A 21632-nucleotide genomic window follows, 5' to 3' on the forward strand; every position below is an offset into this window, starting at 1 on the left:
TTCAAAACATCAATAGTTCTTGTATACGAATGTTTAAGTGCGATGCAGATGTTTTATGATTTAGCAAATGCTTTTTTTTTGTTTGTTTGTTTTTCTTTATAGAAGGCCACATTGTAAATATGATGTTGTTATGGTTGAACCTGTACTTATGTCATAATGTGTCTAGACCTTCTCTAGATAAAGATATTATTTTTATAATAACTATTTTATTATTATTATTATTATTATTATTATTATTATTATTATTATTATTATTATTATTATAATTATGATTATGATTATTATTATTATTATGATTATGATTATTATTATTATTACTATTATTATTATTATTATTATTATTAATATTATTATTATCTCAAGTACCCAGGCATGTGTTTATAAAAAGTTGAATTTTCTTAATACATGTAGGTTTTAAAACACTTAACAATATACGTATTAATTTCTCTTTATGTTTAATATCTGCATTAGGCTGATCAAAGATGGCGGCAACTAGGACTATCGACAGCCCAGAGTCCAAGAATTGGTTCAATCAATGGAGGGCCGTCTTCGTTACGAGGAGAGCTCTCCTGCCTTCAGTAAAGTCAAAGGCTGAACATCTGCACAATTATGTACGTAGGAAGGCATCAAGTGAGCAGACTTGTTCATCAGACCACAGTCCTATATCTGACCGGCTACCAATACCTTGTCGATATCATGAAAAACTTCGAATTGAAATCAAGACCATACACAAAAGAAAGAAACCGTCCTGGAGAAACGCTTCGACTGACACATGGCGAGACTCAGCGTTTGCTCTCGCCAAGTTATTCATGCAACCAGCAGGGTATGATGACAAATCGTCGTTTGATGAAATTGACTTCAACGGGCTGGCAGCCTTCATATATAACTGTGGGCAATTCACACCAACTGTGGAAACACTATCTGACGAGGTAATTATAGGCTTTCTCCATCAAGTTCGAAAGACAATTAAACATCAACGGCTTTGATTAAATTAAATTTGAAAGATATTTTCCGCATGAACTAAAGCTTAATCGTTCGCTTAATAATAATAATTATGTTGTTAGTTTTTCGGAATACCTTTCACACAAATACAATATGTAGCAAGTAGTGCAGGCTATCAACGAGGATTCACCTCGTAATCAAATAAAACGCATATGAAAATCTAAATTGTGTATGTTTTGTCATGCTCGGATGAGAGTAAGCATTTGGTATAATGTGTTATTATCAAACCACATTTAAATTCCAGGCTCGGAAGTACGTCAACATGATCCGGCATATGCCAGACCTTTGCTCAAGTGCTCTGACAGACCAGGCCACCACTGAGTGCATAGACAGCATGATTGCGCTGCTCAACGATCCAGATTTCCACGGCGATCCAGAGATACTAGAAGCGAAGAAACAGCTGGATGAGGTAAAGGAAAATAATAAAAACTGCATGATAGATAGGAAGTCAGAACGATATTGACAGAGAGATATATGATAGACAGTTGAAGACAAAAGCGACAGAGAGAAATAAGTATGACAGACGGATAGAATAGTTACAGAGAAACTAAAATATAGATAGATATATAAAACAACGCAGATATACGATGACATATGACATACATAAATAGGGTAAACTGATGAAAACTATATCGACAAAAATAAATAAGTAAAATGGACCAACTGAAGACCTATTTAAGTAAAATAATTTATACGGATCATAGCGACCGCGATACATATATTATTAAAGTAGACGGATGGACACAATTTGGTCAAGAGAAGAAAGGTGGACAGGTCGATGGAATAGTAACGGAAATGCATTTTATAATTGACGAACGGACACAATTGTGTCACCAAATATAAAAAGATAGACTAGGACGGAATAGCGAATGAGATTTATTTTAAGACGGATTAAATAGCGACAAGTATAAAAATATTTGACAAAAAAATAAATGGTGACGGAGAGGAAGGACATATTTTAAAAAGCAACAAAGTAAAAGTATGTACAGACGGAAAAAATAGTGATATATATACTAAATAGATAATTAGAAAGTATACGACACTTGGGTTCGCTAACTACTTTTTTTCAAGTCAACAGTTTATTGAGTATTTAAAGGCCACTGGCCCAAAATACATAACATACAAGACATGCATGAGTTGTGTCAGGGTAATAAATCGATACAAGCAAAGTGTAACTAAAATATGATATTTTATTCTACTCTTTTTAAGAATATGCAAGGCCAAAAAACACCGTATGTTTAATTTCCGAACAAACAAACGTAGCTTTTTCATTACATTATATGCCATATTCCAAACTAACTGGGGATTATTACAAAATTCAGTTTCTAACTGAAAATACATATATGTTACGAAAAATGCATGTAAAAGCATTTAAAATAAGAACATATTTTTGCTTTCGCTGCTTATAAGTTAAGGCGAAAATTCTGACAATCAGACAGATAGACAAACGGACATAACATTGACATACGAAGGCTGGCAGATAAATCTTGATCTATATTGTCCTAGACACATTTTTAAAGATTGCTTTGCTTTTAATAAACATGTCACAACTAGAGCACGATGTTGGTGCAACTAACCCAAAACCTGGGGTGCTAATGTCGGAATTTGTTACAAGCTGATCCTTGATTTATTTTATCACTTCTTTTTTTTCGAAATCGGAACATATGTAACATCAACGTATTAACGGTGTTTCATCATGTAAATCGCATACAATGCCCATTTTGTTTGCTATGAGCTACCGATATCAATTTTATATCTTCACAGTAGACTAAGGAGTGAAAATATTAACTTTAATAATCCATTGTAGTAACCCCCCTTGATTAAAACTAAGCACGTCACTTTTGAATCAGAAAATGTTGCCAAAAATAAATATTTTGAAATTTCCTGTTCTTGGAACTTTTTCTTGAACTTTGAAGCTGTATGTTCCAATATTTGCATTCAAACAAAAAATATTACAGAAAAAAAATCAACTGGTCGAACATAAATATGATGTAATATGATCGTTCAAATATCTTTTTGATCTGTTTGTCGTTATAAAACGTGATACAAACTTCCCGGAAAATTCACATAACACTAAGCACTATTACTGATGTTAATATTTACCCAACTCACGCCTAAAAGGTGTCGACAACCTAGCGTGGTCTTCACTCTTTACCTGGAAAGAGACATGTTTTTTAGCGTATCAGACTGGTCTCTGACAGTGAAGGATGACTGAATACATATGTATCATAACACAAACTCTTAATCTAAGAAAACACGTATTTAATGATTACCTGTAAGTGTTTGACTAACATGTCCGACCTTTCAAATTTTCATTAAATAAGTTTCGGCGTAACAATAAGGTCATTTATTAATGCCCTGTTTTATTTAAAGTACAAACAAGTCATTCTTTGGTATGGAATGGTGAAATTACATTTTAGAGGATGTAGATATATTAATGTTCTTTTTCATCAAATAATCATAAAATGTTAGTCTCGACCTCATCGCATTGTTCCTTTAAACATGAACAAATGGCATGAACTGATTTCAAAAAATTGATACTGATATACAATTTATAGCATGTGGATCATTATTGGTAAGGTAATGATTAATAACCGCGAATTATGAAAATGATTGAATTTGGTGCAACATCATTGATATTTTACTGAGGTTAACCATTGTGCATCTGACAATTCTACTCTAGTACGTAAAACACTTGAAGTAGCAAAACACTGTGTTTCCGATAAATGCTTTTTCATCGGACCATATAATTTCCAACGGGTGAGCCTCTTCTTTTAGGGTTAATTGTATTTCACATAATAAGAGCCATCGCATTAATTTCTTACCCATCCGTCTTAAGGCGCCTTCCATCTCCGCTGTTGAAGATGCTATGAAGGTTATATATTCTAAATTATATATTGTGCGGCATCGTTTTACATATGGTGCAAGGCACAAACAAGTTAACATATGGCGCATATAATCTACATATGGTGCACAAGCAAGTTTACATATGGTGCATATTATTTACATATGGTGCATGGCACAAACCATTTTTCATATGGTGCATATTATTTACATATGGTGCATGGCACAAACCATTTTTCATATGGAGCATATTATTTACATATGGTGCATGGCACAAACCATTTTTCATATGGTGCATATTATTTACATATGGTGCATGGCACAAACCATTTTTCAAATGGTACATATTATTTACATATGGTGCATGGCACAAACAAGTTTACGTATGGTGCATGTTACAACAAAGTTAAGATATTCAAAAACACACACATCCAACCCATTGTTTCTCAGGTGACCATATAACTGTGTCCGCAGGAAAAGTCGTTGTAACTAATGTAACCAATGTAACCACGAAACCAAGTTTTCAAAAAAGGAAAACATGCTTTTTCAAATATTGGAGTAACTCATTGTCATTAATGTAACCGCATAAATTAGATGCCGACTTTTAAACTAGATTTTGACGTCTAATCATATCTAATTTTAACTGACGTTACCAATATAACCGCGAAACCCGATGATATTCCACAGAAGAATAAAACATTTTAAGATGTTCAAAAACTTACTTGTAACCTATTAATATTTGTAACTTCATAATTCTGAGGGTTTTCCTATATCCAAATCATTACACATTGGTAAACTATGGGGTATCCTGTCGAACATTCTCAAAAAAAGCGGGCTTCTATGCCTGTTACATGGTGTTACGAACGTAAGACATACAATCCTATGAAAAAAACATCCAATGACTTTTTTGACAAGGTGTTCAAAACATTCCACATAATTTTGACAGGGTAAACAAAACATCACATACAGGTTTGAAAAGCGAAATTCACAAATCCTGCAAACTTTATTTGTTCTAAAACTGACCTTTTACATTTCATCAGACGAATCTTAATTTTGTTAACACCCTTTACACATTGTTACGTGTAACAATCGCAGAAACCATCACAAATCGAACGTGTGTGGGGTTTTTTCAAGATAATTTCACCCTGTTTCACCGTAGCACAATAGTGGGTATAACTGGGTTTGACATGTTAAAATACTCTAAATATTAGTCTTCTACGCTTGTTACAGGATGTGTCATGGTGTTAAACCCTTGTTAAATTTAGGTTACATCAGTTACAGTACAAAAGAAAAAAGTAGATTTTCCAGAGTATTACACCATGCAAGGGGGTGTAACAGGGTGTTACATGTTGCTAAAACTCAAAATATAGGGCTTCTTGGCTTGTTACAACATTTTATATCCATTCAAAAGAAAAACGTCGCGATCAAATAAAATGTTGTTATACCCTTGTACGCTTGCTACGAGTAGCAATTGCAAGTCAGCACAAAATCGGACGTTTTTTTTATTTTTTACACCCTGTTACAATATAGAATTTAACAGGGTAATACATGTCGATTTACAATTCGGAGATCTATGCGTGTTACCGTGCGCTACACTCTTGTTATCTTGATGTCAATGAGTTACAGCGGAAAATAAATTGAATAGTGCTAAATTAGTGCTAAGTTACATCCTGTCAGCAAATCATATGCATGTTATAGGGAGCAATACCTAACACAACCTAGTTACCTTTTTGTTACTTCTAGCACCGTAGGCAAGAAAATGTCCACTTTGTGTTTCGCCCTGTTCCGCATGAGCTATAAATTCCCAAAATCCACACATCGGAATCGTATGAATGTATCAGTTCGTTACACATTGTAACATTAACTTTACATGACTTGTGCTATATATGCCGAAAAAACATCGCCATTTTTTTTTTTGAAAGAACGTATGTGTGTGCGTGTGCTGTGTGTGTGTTCGTGTGTGTGTGTGTGTGTGTGTGTGTGTGTGTGACTTATAGTATACTTTATTTTACTTTCAGTTAAAGACACAATTTGAAAATCCCAACTCGGACTTGTTGAAACATATCATCGAGGATAGCGCAATCAGAGGCATCCAAGAAATTACGAAACTTGCTTCTGCTAAAGAAGGCGAATGTATCGAACAAGCAAGTGCGATAAAGGAAGACATTAAGAAACTCGGCGATGTCTTAATGTCCAGCTTACAGGAACGAGGTGAAAGCGCCATGAACGAGCTGAAGAAAACTTTTGAAAATGCTCTTGCACAATTGGATTCTTGCATGAACGATGCCAAGAATATTCTAATTGAGACAACCGAAGAAGGCATATGTAAACTTGAAGAAACCACTTTCGATGGAAAACGGAAACTTGATATAACGACGTGTAGAGGAAAACAAACACTTGAAGATTCAACTGTGACGGGACAGAATGAAATACTTGAAACGACAATGGTCGGAATACGGGAACTTGATATAACGACTTGCAGAGGAAAACAAACACTTGAAGATTCAGCTGTGACAGGACGGGATGAAATACTTGAAACGACTTTGGTCGGAAAACGGAAACTCGCTGAACTCTGTGAAAGTGGAACAAGACAAGTTGAGGATGCAACTGCGGATGGTAGAAACGAAATATTAGAAACGACATTGTGCGGAAAAGAAGAGCTTAAAGACATCGTTGAGAGCGGTAAAAACGAACTGAGCGAATTTATTAGCTGTAAAAGACGAACGATCACTAATGAAGACAAAAAACACAGGCAGTCCAAATTAACGAAAGACAAGTCAGGTAGGACCTTTGAAACTAGCAATCTCTAAAGATGCTTTAAGCAATTGAATGGCATTAAATCGAATTCGAATCAAATTCATAGGGGATATTATAACAAAGACGTTATATATCAAGCTCGTTGGAGTTCGGTATGAAAAGTAATCATGTTTATACACCGAGCGATACTGAAACTGGTCGTCATAAAAACGTGTAATCATAGTCTTATACTTTTTAATATATTCCCCATCCTTAGCTCCAAGTTTTATTACACTGAATGAAGTCAGTCAGCATTAAGATTGATTAAAAAATAATAGCATCAATAAATCAAATGCTTGCAATTTTTTCTTAGATCATGCCAAAAAAATATGCGAAACGAAATATCCTGTAACAATGGTCACTTCACATAGTTGGTAAAGATGCACTCTTGCTCGCAAATAATATTTTGCACAAGTAATACAAATGCTTTAATATACCAAAAGGATGGATAATTGTCGAAAACAATGGTTCTTATGAAGCATACCGAGTTTAATTTGGAGGAAAGGTGCAGCTGGAAACAAAGTTTTTCTACCTTATAAGATGAAAGGAGATCACAGTAAATCTTTTCACACCCACCATCATTTAATACATTTGCGTTTCTAGCTATTAAACTTGAACGCGACCCTGAGCGCTTTTTTAGTTTATGTCTGAAAAATGGTATACAAATAAAACAGCATATGCACAATTAGGGACTGTTATTACCTTATCAATATTCGAAACAGTTTTGAAACAACGAGTCTTGAAAATAAAACACTGACGTCAATATTGAAATGTCTGTGATTGTTTTGCGTTCCAACTACAATTATCGATATTTTCACCAATTCTTCGTTTACCGCAAGAAGTTTCAATCTCAAGCGCATCTTTTAAAAACGTTCACGGACATGTATTTTTCTTTCTTTTGTTTTATGTATTTTATTTTTAAATGCGTCTAAAACGTCAATTTTTGCGGGGGAAAACGGCGTCGTGTTTCGCTTCAAAAAAGTGTGCCATTCTATTTGTTTTTTCTAAAAATTGTTCGTTTAATTTTTGATTTTTTTTTAAATATCTTTAAAAAAAAAACGTTTTATTACAAATCCCCTGATATCAAGAAAAGTGCTCTTAACCGACTTTGTTTTTAGCGCAATATCAAATAATCTAACCACTTTACCGTTTCTTATTGAATAAGTATTGTATTAAAGCGTTTAGCATGTCGCTAATCGAACTATTGTTTATGTTAATTAAATGATAAGATTAGAAACTCTGATAATCGACAGTAATCTGCATTGTAATACATGTACAAAAACGGATCCAAGCGGTGGAAGACCCGCCCCCCCCCCCCTTTAAAATCGTCCAAGTGTACTGTTTATGTCAGTATCGGAGAAAAATGAATAAAATACGCTTAAATGCACCATTACGGACTAGAAAGTTTTACAATGTTCGTTGAGGTTTACACCCCCCCCCCCTCCACCCTTCTCCCCCGTCAACATTTATTTCAGTTTTTTGAGGGAGCGGCGAATGTCAAAAGATTGACCACTGAATAATACCCCCTTTAACGGCAAGTCCTGGATCCTCACCTTATAAGTACCTTGCATGCGAATATAGACGTCAGTTTTATAAGTTAGGTGTAGCCATTCGGTTATCGTTGTATGAAATAACATATAGAATTAAAAAAAAATCAATTAAGTATAATCATATCATTGACTTGGTTTGGTGTTGAATATAACCCTTGATCAACTTTTAAAGAGGGTCAGTTGTCAGTATAAGCACATCTCGTTAATGGTTGTTATAGTTCACACACATGCACTCACATGCACTCAAGCACGTAAAACACGCACAATAAGATAAAAGACATATTCCAAAATGGTCAAAATGATTATCCTAAAGTAGTATTAGTGCAGTAAAAAAGGTTGTTGTCACGCATACCTTGTTATGGTATTTTCCTGATATTATCCCGTACTGAAACACTCTTACGCCTACACGCAAGTTCATGAAACATCTTTCAGCGATATATTCAGTCTGTCTGCCTTTTAGTGTACCTGCGTGTTTGTACGTGAGTTATAACAGCCATAAACAAAATGCGCTCATAGAAACTATTTAATGTGAAGAAAATAATATTAATTATTAATTTAACAAAATTAAACAATAACTATAACATATAATTTAACAGTGGTTTATACAAAGTAAACTCTCTAAAGTTTCTATTTGTGGGTTCGATCCCCACTAGGGGTACATTCTCATGGCCTCTAAAAAGGGACACCAAGATTGGTATCTACCCAGGAAACGGACTAGAGTGTGATTCTATAACCCATCAGCTTTCGTCAAAATTGAGCTTATTAAATGAATTAGTATTCACTAAATAAAGGTTTCTAACATGACCATCTTATTAACATAAACAACATTTCGATTAACACCATGCTAAACGTTTAAATACAATACCTATTGAATAAGGAACCGGTATAGGGGTTAGATTATTTGATATTGCGCAAAAACGAAGTCAATAGAGTACATCTATCATGATATCAGGCGATTTGCAATAAAAATTTGCATCAATATATTTTTTTAAAAATCAAAAATTTAAGAATGGCACACTTTTTTTCACCGAAACACAAGGGCGTTTTTCCCGCAAAATTCGACGTTTTGGACGCATTTAAAATAAAATTCGTAAAACAAGAGAATGAAAAATATATGTCCAAATACGTTTTCACAAGACGCACTTGAGATTGAAATTTCATAGCGGTAAACCAAGAATTGATGAAATAGCAAATATGAAAATATTTTCTCCTGTAAACATATATTGAAACTAGCAAAACGCCTTCGTAACCGTTTGTTTCAATTTAAAGAATTTTATTCATTAGTCCATTATTTAAGCAAAGGTTATCAATTCTTTGAAAAACCTCTACCGAACGAAATACCTTTGCGCTCAATGGTTAGCATTTTATGCACGCTCATGTTTATGCCTTATAGTCCAAGAAAAATAAAAAAATGAATCGGGAAAAAATGCACCGAAATGGTTTTCAAATTGATGGATTTGGGTCATATCTGGCATCACATTTACTATTCTAAATGTATATAATAATCACAAGGTGCAAAATGGGACTTTTGGGGGTAATGTGTTGGAACAAATAAATAATAGACCGTATTTTGTGAAATACAATTTTTGAGGTGAAATGTTTAAAAAAATAAATGAAAATTAGATTTTCAGGAATTTGCCAATAACTTTGTCAAATCTTGCAAGAAAATTACCAGAATTACTGTTCTTGATAGGTATTGTAGTCCAGTAAAATTTACCTGAAGTAAAGAAACACTATTTTTGTTAAATATGATTTTTAGGGTAAAATGTTTACAAAATAATTGAAAATGAGAATTTCTGGAATTTGCAAATAACTGTCAAATTTTGCAATAAAATTACCAGAATTACTGTATTCTAGGTATCATATTATAGTGTTATATAGTACTTTAAGTATAAAAAAAACTACGTAATTTTGTGAAATGTGATTTCTTAAAATATACATGAAATGATCAACTATTATGACACATATCTGTAGTGTGGTGATACTTATCTGATGTATGTGGTGAATTATAAAATATATGATACATATATAAGCATAAAGCAGATGTGTTTCATCATATTTGATATTTAAAGTATCTAGATAAATAAATACCATTAATGGGTTGGGTTACTACAGTTGGTATGCGTCGTGCATTACGTTCCTGCTCATATCTTAAATATCAGGGTCAACGCTGCATCTAATCATGAATATCATAGCAATATTTTTTTTTCATTTATTTTAATATTTAAACATATTTCAATAAGAAAATCTACGAACTTTGTCAGCTGCATTTTAATGTATGTGGCATATACAATTCGTGCTATTACCTGAAAGGTCAATGTCACGGGACTTTGTAGTAATGATAAGTGTCATAGCCATAGCTTAAATACTTATGAAAAATCACAGAATTATTCCTTTTCCATTTGTTCTTAATAAGATTTGTACTGTTATCACAAATACCAAGGTCACATTTGGAATAAGATATTGCACAATATGGATTTCTAAGCATTAAATTGCATTTCAGAAACACTTTAAACAGTCTTCTCACAGATTTATAGAGAACAGTTTTAAGGCTGTTGTTAAGAAATATTGAATTTTCATGAAATCCCTTGCTCAACATCTATTTTTATGCAATTGTATATTAATGGTGGTCCGTCCGACAAGATTTGTCTATGTCCGTATTTGTTGTCTATGTTGTCAATTATCTTCTATACTGAGTAATATAAATTAGCAACGTTGCTTTAACTTTTGATTTCCTACTAACAACACAACAACATCAAATACAAACAACCTTGCTGAGTATTACTTCTACAGTTTGAAACACCTTAAACGATATATGATAAATTTCCAGATTTACAGAAACAGTTACTAAACCATTACCAAGCAACTTCTGCTGTCAGAATGAACGTACGACTGGACATTGATGCAGCTGTAGAAGACATTTATGAAAAGCCAAAACTGATATTGAAGAACAAGAAAGACAAAGATGGTAAAATAATAGATAAAGAATTATCAGAATTGAATGAGATTTTCCTGAGTGACAATGACACGATGGTTAAATCGATATTCATTCAAGGCGAGGCCGGCACAGGGAAAACCGCATTATGTAAAAAGATTGTCCATGACTGGTGCAAACTGAAAAATGGCGGAAATGAGGAGACAAAGAAAGACAACCCGTTAAGCCAGTTCGAGTTCTTGTTCTACATGCGTCTCCGAGAGGTTCATGATGAATGCACAATCAAAGAAATGATAACACAGAATTTGATTAAACGTATTGGTTCAGATTATCAAGATTCTGAAACACTATTAGCAGAGAATTTGAAATCAGAGTGCTGTCTTCTCCTGCTTGATGGTTTAGACGAGTGGAAACATTGCAGCAAATGTAAACTTGATGAACGCATTCCTCATGTCGAAACAAGTTGGATGTATTGCACAACATTGATCACAACACGACCATACAAACTAGCGGAGCTGAAAATAAGCCGAGCACAGCTTGGAAACCATGTGCAGTTGGAGGGCGTTCAGTCACCTAAGAATCTTGTTAAAAGAATAATTAAGGAGTTGAAAAAATATACATCAAAGCATTGCGCAGATACTTGCGTTGAAGACCTTAAAGAGAAAGGACTGTGGCATTTCAGGGATAATCCAATCGTGCTTGTTCATATTGTTTGGCTCTGGTTCAAAAACAAGCTACAGGTAAACATGTCTCATTCTAAAGTTTACGGTAAAATGATAAAGGAGCGGTGGTATGAAATGTGCGACAAGATCAACAACGAATATCAAGAGGGCAACAAACTTCCAAACGAATTCCTGGATTATTTGAGTGAACTAGCTTTCAATAAGCTGTTTTCAACAAATGAAGATGACTCGATTGTTTTTCGTATTAAAAACATCCCGTTGGAGAGTGAGAATTACCAGAGGTCTCTTGATTCTGGCATCTTGTCATGCAGTAAAGAAATAGGTGAAAGATCAGCGTCTTATCACTTTTTGCACAAAACGTTTCAAGAGTACTTTTCAGCATTGTATTTAGCGAATTGTGGAACAGATTTGCCAACACATTGTCAACACATTCAGAAAGTGTATACACTTCACAGGGGAGAAAGTGTACTCAGCTTGTCCAAGCTATTCCTGTTTCTATGCGGTCTGAATATAAAAGCTGCTGAAGTGTTTTCGAAGACATTAAATACGATATTTACTGCACACTGTGAAAGAGACGGTTATTCAGACAAGGAAGCACAGTCATTCCAGGACATGATACTGCGAGGCTACACTGAAGCGGAGATGACTGGGAACACAGCAGCAGACTTCTGCCTACAACATGTCAAATTAGTTAAACCGCGACGATGGAATTCTGAAAAAGAGCAAGAAATGATAAGAAAACAAAACCAAAAGTTGAAAGAATTCTTGGAGAAAGATGGGAGAATATCCAATCTTTCGTCATTATATATAGATGAAGAACATGAAAGCTATTCTGTGTTTCAAAACAAGGAAGATTCAACTGTTTTAGATTTCGAGACTTGCAATAATCTAAAATTTGTTTTTCTAGTCGAAGTTCCCTATGAAGATATCAACAAATTGAATTTGATTGGATTAGTCGAATGCAAGATAGAATTCAGTGACTACAAACCAGCAAAAAAACTGATACCCTCATTTCTGTCCTCAGATTTAACATATTTGAAAACACTCAAATTGTACAACTTAGGGTGGGAATGTCAAGCTGTTGAAATTTTCTCAAAACTTCAGTGTATTGAAAAACTAGGAGTAACATGGAGGGAAAGTTCACCAAATGATTCACAATTCGACCTTGAGCGCCTTCGACACCTAGAGCACCTGAACCAGCTTTCCTTACGGAAACTTGCTTCTTCCGACGTTGTTAATCTACATATGCTTAATCTTCGCAAGTTAAAAGTCGACTTTGAAACACAAAAAAGAGCACCACGGTTGATGGCGGCGTTATTAGCACAAGGCGACGATTCACTCAGATCAAATTTGGTAAGTGCTACTGTAGAGTTTAAACTTATTTCCAACCATTAAATCCAGCTTTCCTGTGTATGAAATACAAAATTTAAGTATAGCAACCGAAAAACCAGTCCACAAACACTACTTTAAATGGACACAGCGAGCACTATGTAAGGGTGAAAGGCCGAAAACTCTCCATTATATCAGTGAAAGAACATGCCGAGGCACGCAGTGCCAAACTTATTTGTTTAAAATAGGCAGTTTGAGGCGTTTCACCTACTTAAAACATGCAGACAACACGGTCCAAATCATGATTTTCATGGCGCTATTGTCAACTTATTGGACACTGTCACAACATTTGAAAAGAAACCAATCATGCAAATCTTTTAGGCAAACCAAAATAATTTTGCGCTTATTTACGTGTACATATAAATTGTAAATATATTTGTTTGTTATTATTTTAAATAATGATTTAAGAGTACAGCCTATATTTACAGCCAATGAAATTTTAAAAAGGCAACCATTTAATACAAGGTTTTTGAGGCTTTATCATTAATAATTTCAACTTTGGCCTGTGGGCAAAGATCCGCTCATTGCCACTCACCCGATACACAATACCTGCATCAGGGTTTGCGTTGACAATGTGTCAGCCAATGAGGTTGTATTTTAAGTCAGTAATATGACCTAAATTAAAATCTTATGATAAAAAAGGGTTCGTTCGCTACGCTCTCTCCGGCCAGTCTTAATCATTAAGATTTTAAAACTGATGTTCTACCGACCTACTTTATCTACATCTATCCGTAGTCAGATTGCTATTCATGTCGCTATTAATAACGGCCCGTTATCGATTAAAAATCAATTAAATGTCCGCCTCATTTTCGCAACACGGCCTTACATCAATTGAACATCGGTTTAAAACAACAACAGACATCAAAATAAAGTTGAACTGATGTGATTTATCGACATCTGTCCAAACTCAAAGTATTGTCGCTTTCACTATCAGTGCAGTGCAGTGTTGGTATATATTTTCATAAAACATAAAATAAAAACAGTTAAGCACGTAATGACTAAGCAGTATACAAAAACACCAGCCTACTGCTGTCGACGTAATTTTGAGCTATTACACGAAAATACAATGTTGTTCAATTTATGTATATTATTATAATATAGAATAAATGTATTTCAGCCCAAGAATTAAGCAGTGCATTTATCGATAAAATCTTGTTTTTATTTAATTACACAGAATAGGCCGCATGATAGGATCGCAATCATGTTTTAACTGCATTTTCGGTAATACCTGATGCAACTAAACTGCATTCAAAACGCATAATGGTTCAAACCAAGTGTTTATTTGTTAATATAAATCTAGATATATCGTTTAAAAATTAGCGATAACGTTAACTAGTTTGACGAAGAAGAAGGCTTTTTAAAGAAGTTTTACACACAAAAAAATTTGAAATAGTTAAAGAAGAATCATGATCAAATTAATATAATACAAAGACCTGTGTATACATGTATGTTTGTTAGCGATTACACAGTTCTAAGCTAAGCAATCAGAATTCGACGATTTGCTAGGAAGCGATATGTTAAACATTGGACGATTGTTTATTTGAAGAACCGCTAAACTTAATCAATGTTCTTATTAATATGGTTCAATATGGGCTTAATATTTAAAAACAATGTAAATAGAAGACATATTTTAGTTCAAACCCGATTCTTTCCGTCAATATTTTGCATTTATGGGTTCTATCCGGCGTTGTTGCGGATGAATTCTACTACATCGTGACAAAGGTGGATACAACTCAGCAAACTTTTATTTTTTACAGTTATCTGATGAGGTTTTAAAATGTGTCTTTATTTTAAAGAATTCGTAACTCCTAATTAAGATGCGTAGTTTTACGATCGTTTCAAAATAAACAAAACAATATCTTAGGAGTAATCAATCATATCGACATATTATACGTTTCATCTGAAAAGGCCATGTTTCAAGTTAAAGTAAATATTTTTTAATCTTGGTTTATCTGAGAATTACTTTTTTAATTAGACAACGGACTCTAGCCACGGTGGTCATCGGATTCTACTGGCATTTGTGCTTTGAATAATATTGTTTTAGAGTCTTTAACTACGTTGATGATAGTTGCCATGATAATCATGTTATATTTGGGTTCACTCACTTAATTTAAGGTTGACTCTTAATTAGGCTCAACAACAATGTGTGTTTGGAGTAACGGTCTCACTTTTTGATATTAAAGTCCTCTGCAACTATAAGCGTTTTAACAGAGGTTAAAGTTCAAACATTTCTAGCTCTCAGAAACTCGGGTTGCCCTACACACAGAAATGTTTTGTTACCCTAAGACTTATTATTATAAAAAGCATTTTTTAGGTAAGTTAATTATCAATGCACATAACATTCATAAACAAAAGAGATAAGTTTGAATCATGCGAGAGTATTAGATGATCTACAGTTTGCAGCCAACAGAGTATTGCAATGTAGAAATTGTCAAATTCATAAAAGATAAAATAAATTCAAATTCTTCATTACAAAAACAGTGATTCTGCACACCATTTTTTAAAAATTAAAATAGAAGTTTCAATCGTAAAAATGAAAATCACACTTTCCATATCATTGATCATTTATTTAAACAATGCATTTAGGTACCGTATTTTCACACATACAATTATGAATTACATATTACGCATGTCTCACATCTGTGAACAACAGTTGTTGACCCCCCACCCCACCAACACTCAAAGCAAAAACGATTAAGTCACATGTTGAAAGAAAAGAAAAAAAATACATTTGTAGGAATATTTTTCATACGAATACGTCTCAATTACAATAGTCAAGGTCACAGTGGGTAAAAATGGCAAATTCTTTAGCACTTTAATTTTGATAACCTTTCGACCCTGATACGTCATATGTATAGTAGAAGTACCATGTTGCTTAAAAGGCTCACCGGTTGAAAGGCAAGGTCAAAGGGGGTCATAAACATATTATCCTTTAACATTAAACATCTTGATATCTGTTTGACGTAAAACATAATGGTTTTCTATGCATATACGATCATGTTTGATTTAGTAACTATAGGATTGCTCGATTCCGTTCGTCTGCCCGACGAAGTCTATGTCCGGTCAATTTCTTTATGATAACTAAATCAATTTTAAGAAGCTAGCCATAAGAGTTAACCGCATACAATATGTGGCATTCAAGATCCAGAGCTATGTTTCAACGGCAGGGTCACAATGCACTTTTGGTCATTTTCTTTACGGGTGTAAAGTGATGGTGTCGTTTGTGTTGACTCATAATTTCTAAGATGATAACCGGTGTTTAGTTTCCTTATGGGTACGCATGTCTCATTTTTCAGCCTCGCCGACTAAAAGGTCATGGTCACCATTCAAGGTAACAGGATTGTGTGTCTGCCTCAAACAAATCCTAAACCCTTTAAAGCATTTTCTTCAAACTTCAGTCAAATGTGCAGAAAATCAAGACGAAATGCAGAAACAATTTTCCGCACTATTTCATGGGCAAAATCACCATTTAAGAACAGATGCCAATGGTTAAAGCTGATAATTCTGTTAAGTTTGGTCAAAGTTGACCCAATAATAACTATTATCAAATAAAGTTATTTAGTTTCTCAATTTAATAATAAGATAACCTATGGACAACTTGGCCTAGGTGTACAGTCTTGGTGGCAGGTTCATAGCAAAACCCGACGTTCAGACGACGTTGGACATTGTTCAAATCGTCGCCTACCATTATTTAACTTAAGGTTAACGTCGGAGCCTCGCCTTTTACGGATGAATATAAATATGTCATGTGTTTCCGGTCAAGATAGAAAAATCAGACGGAAGGGCACCTGCGTTGCCATGTAACGAGGCTTGCCGAATTACCCGCTACACAGCGTGCCTGAGGCTCGGGTTTCTCTATCCGGACCGGACACACATGATTGATATTTTCAAGCATACCTTAAATTTCTTTTTTTGATGAAAAAAATAACACAGAAAACCGAATATTTGTACATATTTCATCAAAAAGCGCGTGCTATGATGTTAACCAACGGCATGACGCGCAGTATTTTATATTCACTGCATACATTAAGAAGTTCCTTTCATTTAACATACTTTAAGGGTTATTTTGTGTTGTTTAAGCTATGTTTTGTGTTAATGAAATGTTTATTGAATTCATCATTGAAATATCATAATAATTTGTAGATAAAGTGAAAAATAAAAAGTATTGCGTCTCAGCGCGTTACTCGGAATGCTAGAAATAGATGTCCGACGTCATATCAACGTTGGACTTGGTTCAGACACGACGTTATCGTATAAATATATAGAGGATTATTGTTTGTTTCAGTTCTAGATTGTAATATACTCGAGTGAGCACCAAAAAGTATATTTCAAGAGTGGCGTAGCAACGAGTGAACTTTCACGTTTGGTGTTCACGGATGAAATACACAACGATAGTACATTAAAACAAACACTTAACCACTATATGAACACGGATGAAATAGAGGATATTTTTTGTTTCAGTGCAAGATCGTAGTATATTTCACCGAGTGGGCATCAAAAGGAATATCATCATTATATGAAATATTCACTTATGGTGTTTACGAGGTGAAACATATTGCTATCTGACACTGAAAAAAACTTTCTTTTTATTATATGCATAAAATTGGAGTTACACGTCATATAATATACTTTTTTAACGTAACGTTATTTCGGAAATGACGTCATTGAAATTGTGTCCCATCCTTGTGTGCGCTGAAGTTTGAATTGGATCTGAGAGCGTGCTAAAATTTCAAAAGAGTAAACAATATTGTTTGAAACAGTCAAATATTAATTTTTTTTCATTGATACATCTCTTTAAACCACCGGAAAACATACAATAAATTGTTTTATTACGTCCCGTAAAATACTTATACAATAAATGCAAAAATATCTTAAGTCTTACGATAACTTTTAAAAGCATTACATTAATTTATGTCCAAGTAGCATGTTAATGTACAATTAAAGTTACTCGATAATTTAAGGTATTGGAATTTGATTATAAATCAAACCAAATTGCATTTTCAACGTTGAAATATTATATAATACTGTCATTTTGTTTTGAATTGTTTTAGACTCGCGTTGGGTATTCAATATATTTTTTATTATGATCCTACCCTGACATTGAGACATTACGTCTTATACTCTTTCAAATCGATCTATAATCCAACGTTGTTTTAATGTTGGGGTCCTTAGGTTGCACAACGTCCTCCCAACATGAATGTTTACTTGGTTTCAGCTTTCCGTTCCATATCTTCTACCACTCAAAGAATGTCCTTGGAACTTGGATCAAATTTATATCTTATTGCGACAACATCCAAAACCCATGTTCTATGGTTAAAGCTGCACTCTCACAGATTGACCGTTTTGAAATATATTTTTTAAATGTTTTTTCTTTGATTGAGCCCATTTTTGCATGAATGTATAAAAACATGATGATGAAATCGTGGAGTAAAATTTGTAAAACCTTGATTTTGAAATCGTGAATTTAAATTGCGTTTATGATCATGGCATTATCCAAAAAGATATTTCTAAATTATTTTCATTAGTCTGCGTTGAAAGCCTTATAAAATACGATGACTTAGCTAATCTTCAGTAATATGTATAAAGCATACCGCTGCATAAGGTTTTACCTATGTACTGTTATTAATAGATAATTGACAAAACAGATGCATGTCATCTATTAAAAGACATTGTTACAGAGCTTACATAGAGAAGTGTACCCCTAACCCTATCCCCCTAAGTAGAGGAGCATCTCTATATTTAGAGGTACCGGTCCTAATAATGAGGTTCACCTCTTAATTTGAGGTAAACAAAAACATTTTCAATTTAAACCTAAAAGATAAAGACGCACCTCTAAATAAGGAAGTACACCTCTATTTTGTAGTTTAAAAGATGAGAAACCTTTGTTTTTAGAACTGCATTTCTATGTATAGAGGTGCACCTCTTAATTAGATAGAGGTGTGTCTTTTAATTTAGGATACACTTGTAAACTGGTATTAACTCAAAAATACGGCAGCCGTAGGCTTAAATTTATAAACTAGCGATATACGAAATTTGAGAAACTCGTTGGTACTTACAGGTGGTGAAAAAGGGTAGTATGAATATGTCACAACACTTATTCGTACAAATTTGTCCACGTGTGAAGAATTCGTACGAATATGTCACAGGTCCGTATAAATTATGTGAAAATTACGGTTCAACATGCGTTAGTTCCTAAAGCATATACTAACAAAATCCATACAGTGGACATAAACATTTTCGTAGAATCAATTAAACAAGCAAAACAAATAAGTTAAAGTAACTCGCATTGTTTGTAAATTGCCTTTTTTATTATGAAATAAAGTGTGGCAAATCATAAGGCGTGTTTAAAAAAAAATACCAAAAGCAAGAACCCTTAAGCAAATGTTGATATTTACTCAAATATCGTCTTTGAAGACCACACATTTCAATTGCGTTAAAAATTCATTACGACTGTGCTGTTGCGTGATTGGTTGATTGATATTATCACATGATGTTATCAATGTATCCTTAATAGGTCAACATATCCACCGATTTGTTACTGTTCCGGTGGCCGTGTGGACTAGCCGGCTGTTTTCTACTTTTATTCTTGACTTTACCGGCTTTGGTTCGAACCGCACTAAAACCAAAATTATTTTGTATGCTATAACTGTACTTTTTTGTAATTGTGTAATTGTTATCGATAGGATAAAATACTGATAAAATAAGTGTTTTCAGGTGCATTACAGGGAAAATTGATTTTTTGTCGAAAAACATGAGCAATGTAACGCCGCATAACAGCATCGCCGCAGCAACGTGTTTTTTTTCGTTTATGCGGTGATTTTCAACGCATAAAAATGATTTTTTATGTGGCAAAAAGGCACACTTTTAAGCAGTTCGGCGGCTAGCGGCCCAGCGGCGTGAAGTTTGCGGCCTGGCTGCCTAGCGGCCTAGCGGCCTAAAATCGGTTTCTATTATAAACCATTTATACATGCCTTTTCTTCTGAAAAAAATGACAAATTTATGGTTTCTTTTCACAAATGACCATCCTTTAGCGAATGTCTGCATTTCGCCCAGCACTCGACCAAGCTGCCTAAAAATCAATTGTAGCGAATATCAGCATTTTCATTTTTTTGTATTTAGCAAAATTGTTAAACCATAGATTTATCATTGTTTTGGAAGAAAACGCATGTATACATACTTTGAAATAGGAAACCATTTCACCACACTAGGCCGCTGAGGATCTCGATTGATTTTTTTTTTGAAAAAAATGTTTATAATTGCTTAAGAGTGATAATTTGGGCATAAAAATAGAAAATATATAAAAAAAATAGAAGGAGAGGCATGTTCACATGCATTAAAAAGCTGACTCCTTGGTCGACTTTTTGAAAAAAATGTTAATAATCGCCTCAGAGTGATAGTGTGTGCTTAAAAAATCAGTTAATATTTCTTTGAAAATGCATGTATACATGCTTTGAAATAGGATAGCATTTTAGACCGCCTGGCCGCTAACTTCACGCCGCTAGGACGCTAGGCCGCTAACTTCACGCCGCTGGGCCGCTAGGCCGCTAGGCCGCTAACTTCACGTTTTACTTTTAATGTCATTTCAAACTGATAATAGGGTCATCATGGACTTCTTTCTTTCATTGGGTGTGTTTTTATGCACTAGTCGTTTGAACACTCAAAGGGTTTATTTTTAACTTCTATTTTGGCTCAACTTGCCAACTTTTCCCATATTTTCTTTAAAATGACAGTAATATGCAACGGCCTAATCCTAATCATCACCATAATCAACAACATCATCACAACCACCATCATCATCACCACAATCACAACCACTACCACCATCATCATCACCACAACCATCATCATCATCATCATCATCATCATCAACGTCATCACCATCGTTTTTGTTGAAATATTTTTTAGCTTTATAATAAATGGTGAAGTTAATCCCCTTTATGTGGCAAAAAGGCACATTTGCGCCCCATATGAGCAATTTCTGGTTTATGCGTTGAGCGTCGCCGCATAAACGTTTATGCGTTGAAAATCACCGCATAAATGGAAAAAACACGTTTATGAGAGGATGCTGTTATGCGGCGTTACAGAGCGAGTTACTTTAAAGAAACGTTTTAAAAATAGGTAAGATTATCTACTTATATTACATTTTGAACTTTAACTTATAATTTTAAATCCTTCCAACGAAGGAGGTGCTTGGAAGTGACAAAGTTCATTAATAATTTTCTTTAAAAATTATCTACTAAAACTTTGACACCAAGTCAATACCGAAAATGGAGTACGGGAAGTAACTGAAAGTTAAAATGTGATTTTCTTCTGTCAATTACTTCTATAAATAGAATCAATAATATGCCACTTCAATAGTATACATGTGGATATGCTGCGGACATGAATACTTTTATAGGTTTGTTGTTTTCTATTATTGATTGTTAATTTACC

General features: G+C 34.1%; 1 protein-coding gene across 1 annotated transcript in view; it reads left to right on the forward strand.

Annotated features, from left to right (window-relative positions):
* The first annotated feature begins 482 nt into the window (after positions 1 to 482).
* Positions 483 to 21632, forward strand: part of LOC128225318 (uncharacterized) — a 26510-nt gene continuing 5360 nt past the window's right edge. Inside the window, exons 1-4 of the mRNA XM_052935387.1 lie at positions 483 to 929; positions 1247 to 1411; positions 5865 to 6627; positions 11023 to 13163. Coding sequence (XP_052791347.1) covers positions 483 to 929; positions 1247 to 1411; positions 5865 to 6627; positions 11023 to 13163 — 3516 coding nt within the window. The remainder of the gene's footprint in view (positions 930 to 1246; positions 1412 to 5864; positions 6628 to 11022; positions 13164 to 21632) is intronic.

This window comes from Mya arenaria, chromosome 1 (assembly GCF_026914265.1).
Source record: "Mya arenaria isolate MELC-2E11 chromosome 1, ASM2691426v1".
Classification (NCBI taxonomy): domain Eukaryota; kingdom Metazoa; phylum Mollusca; class Bivalvia; order Myida; family Myidae; genus Mya; species Mya arenaria.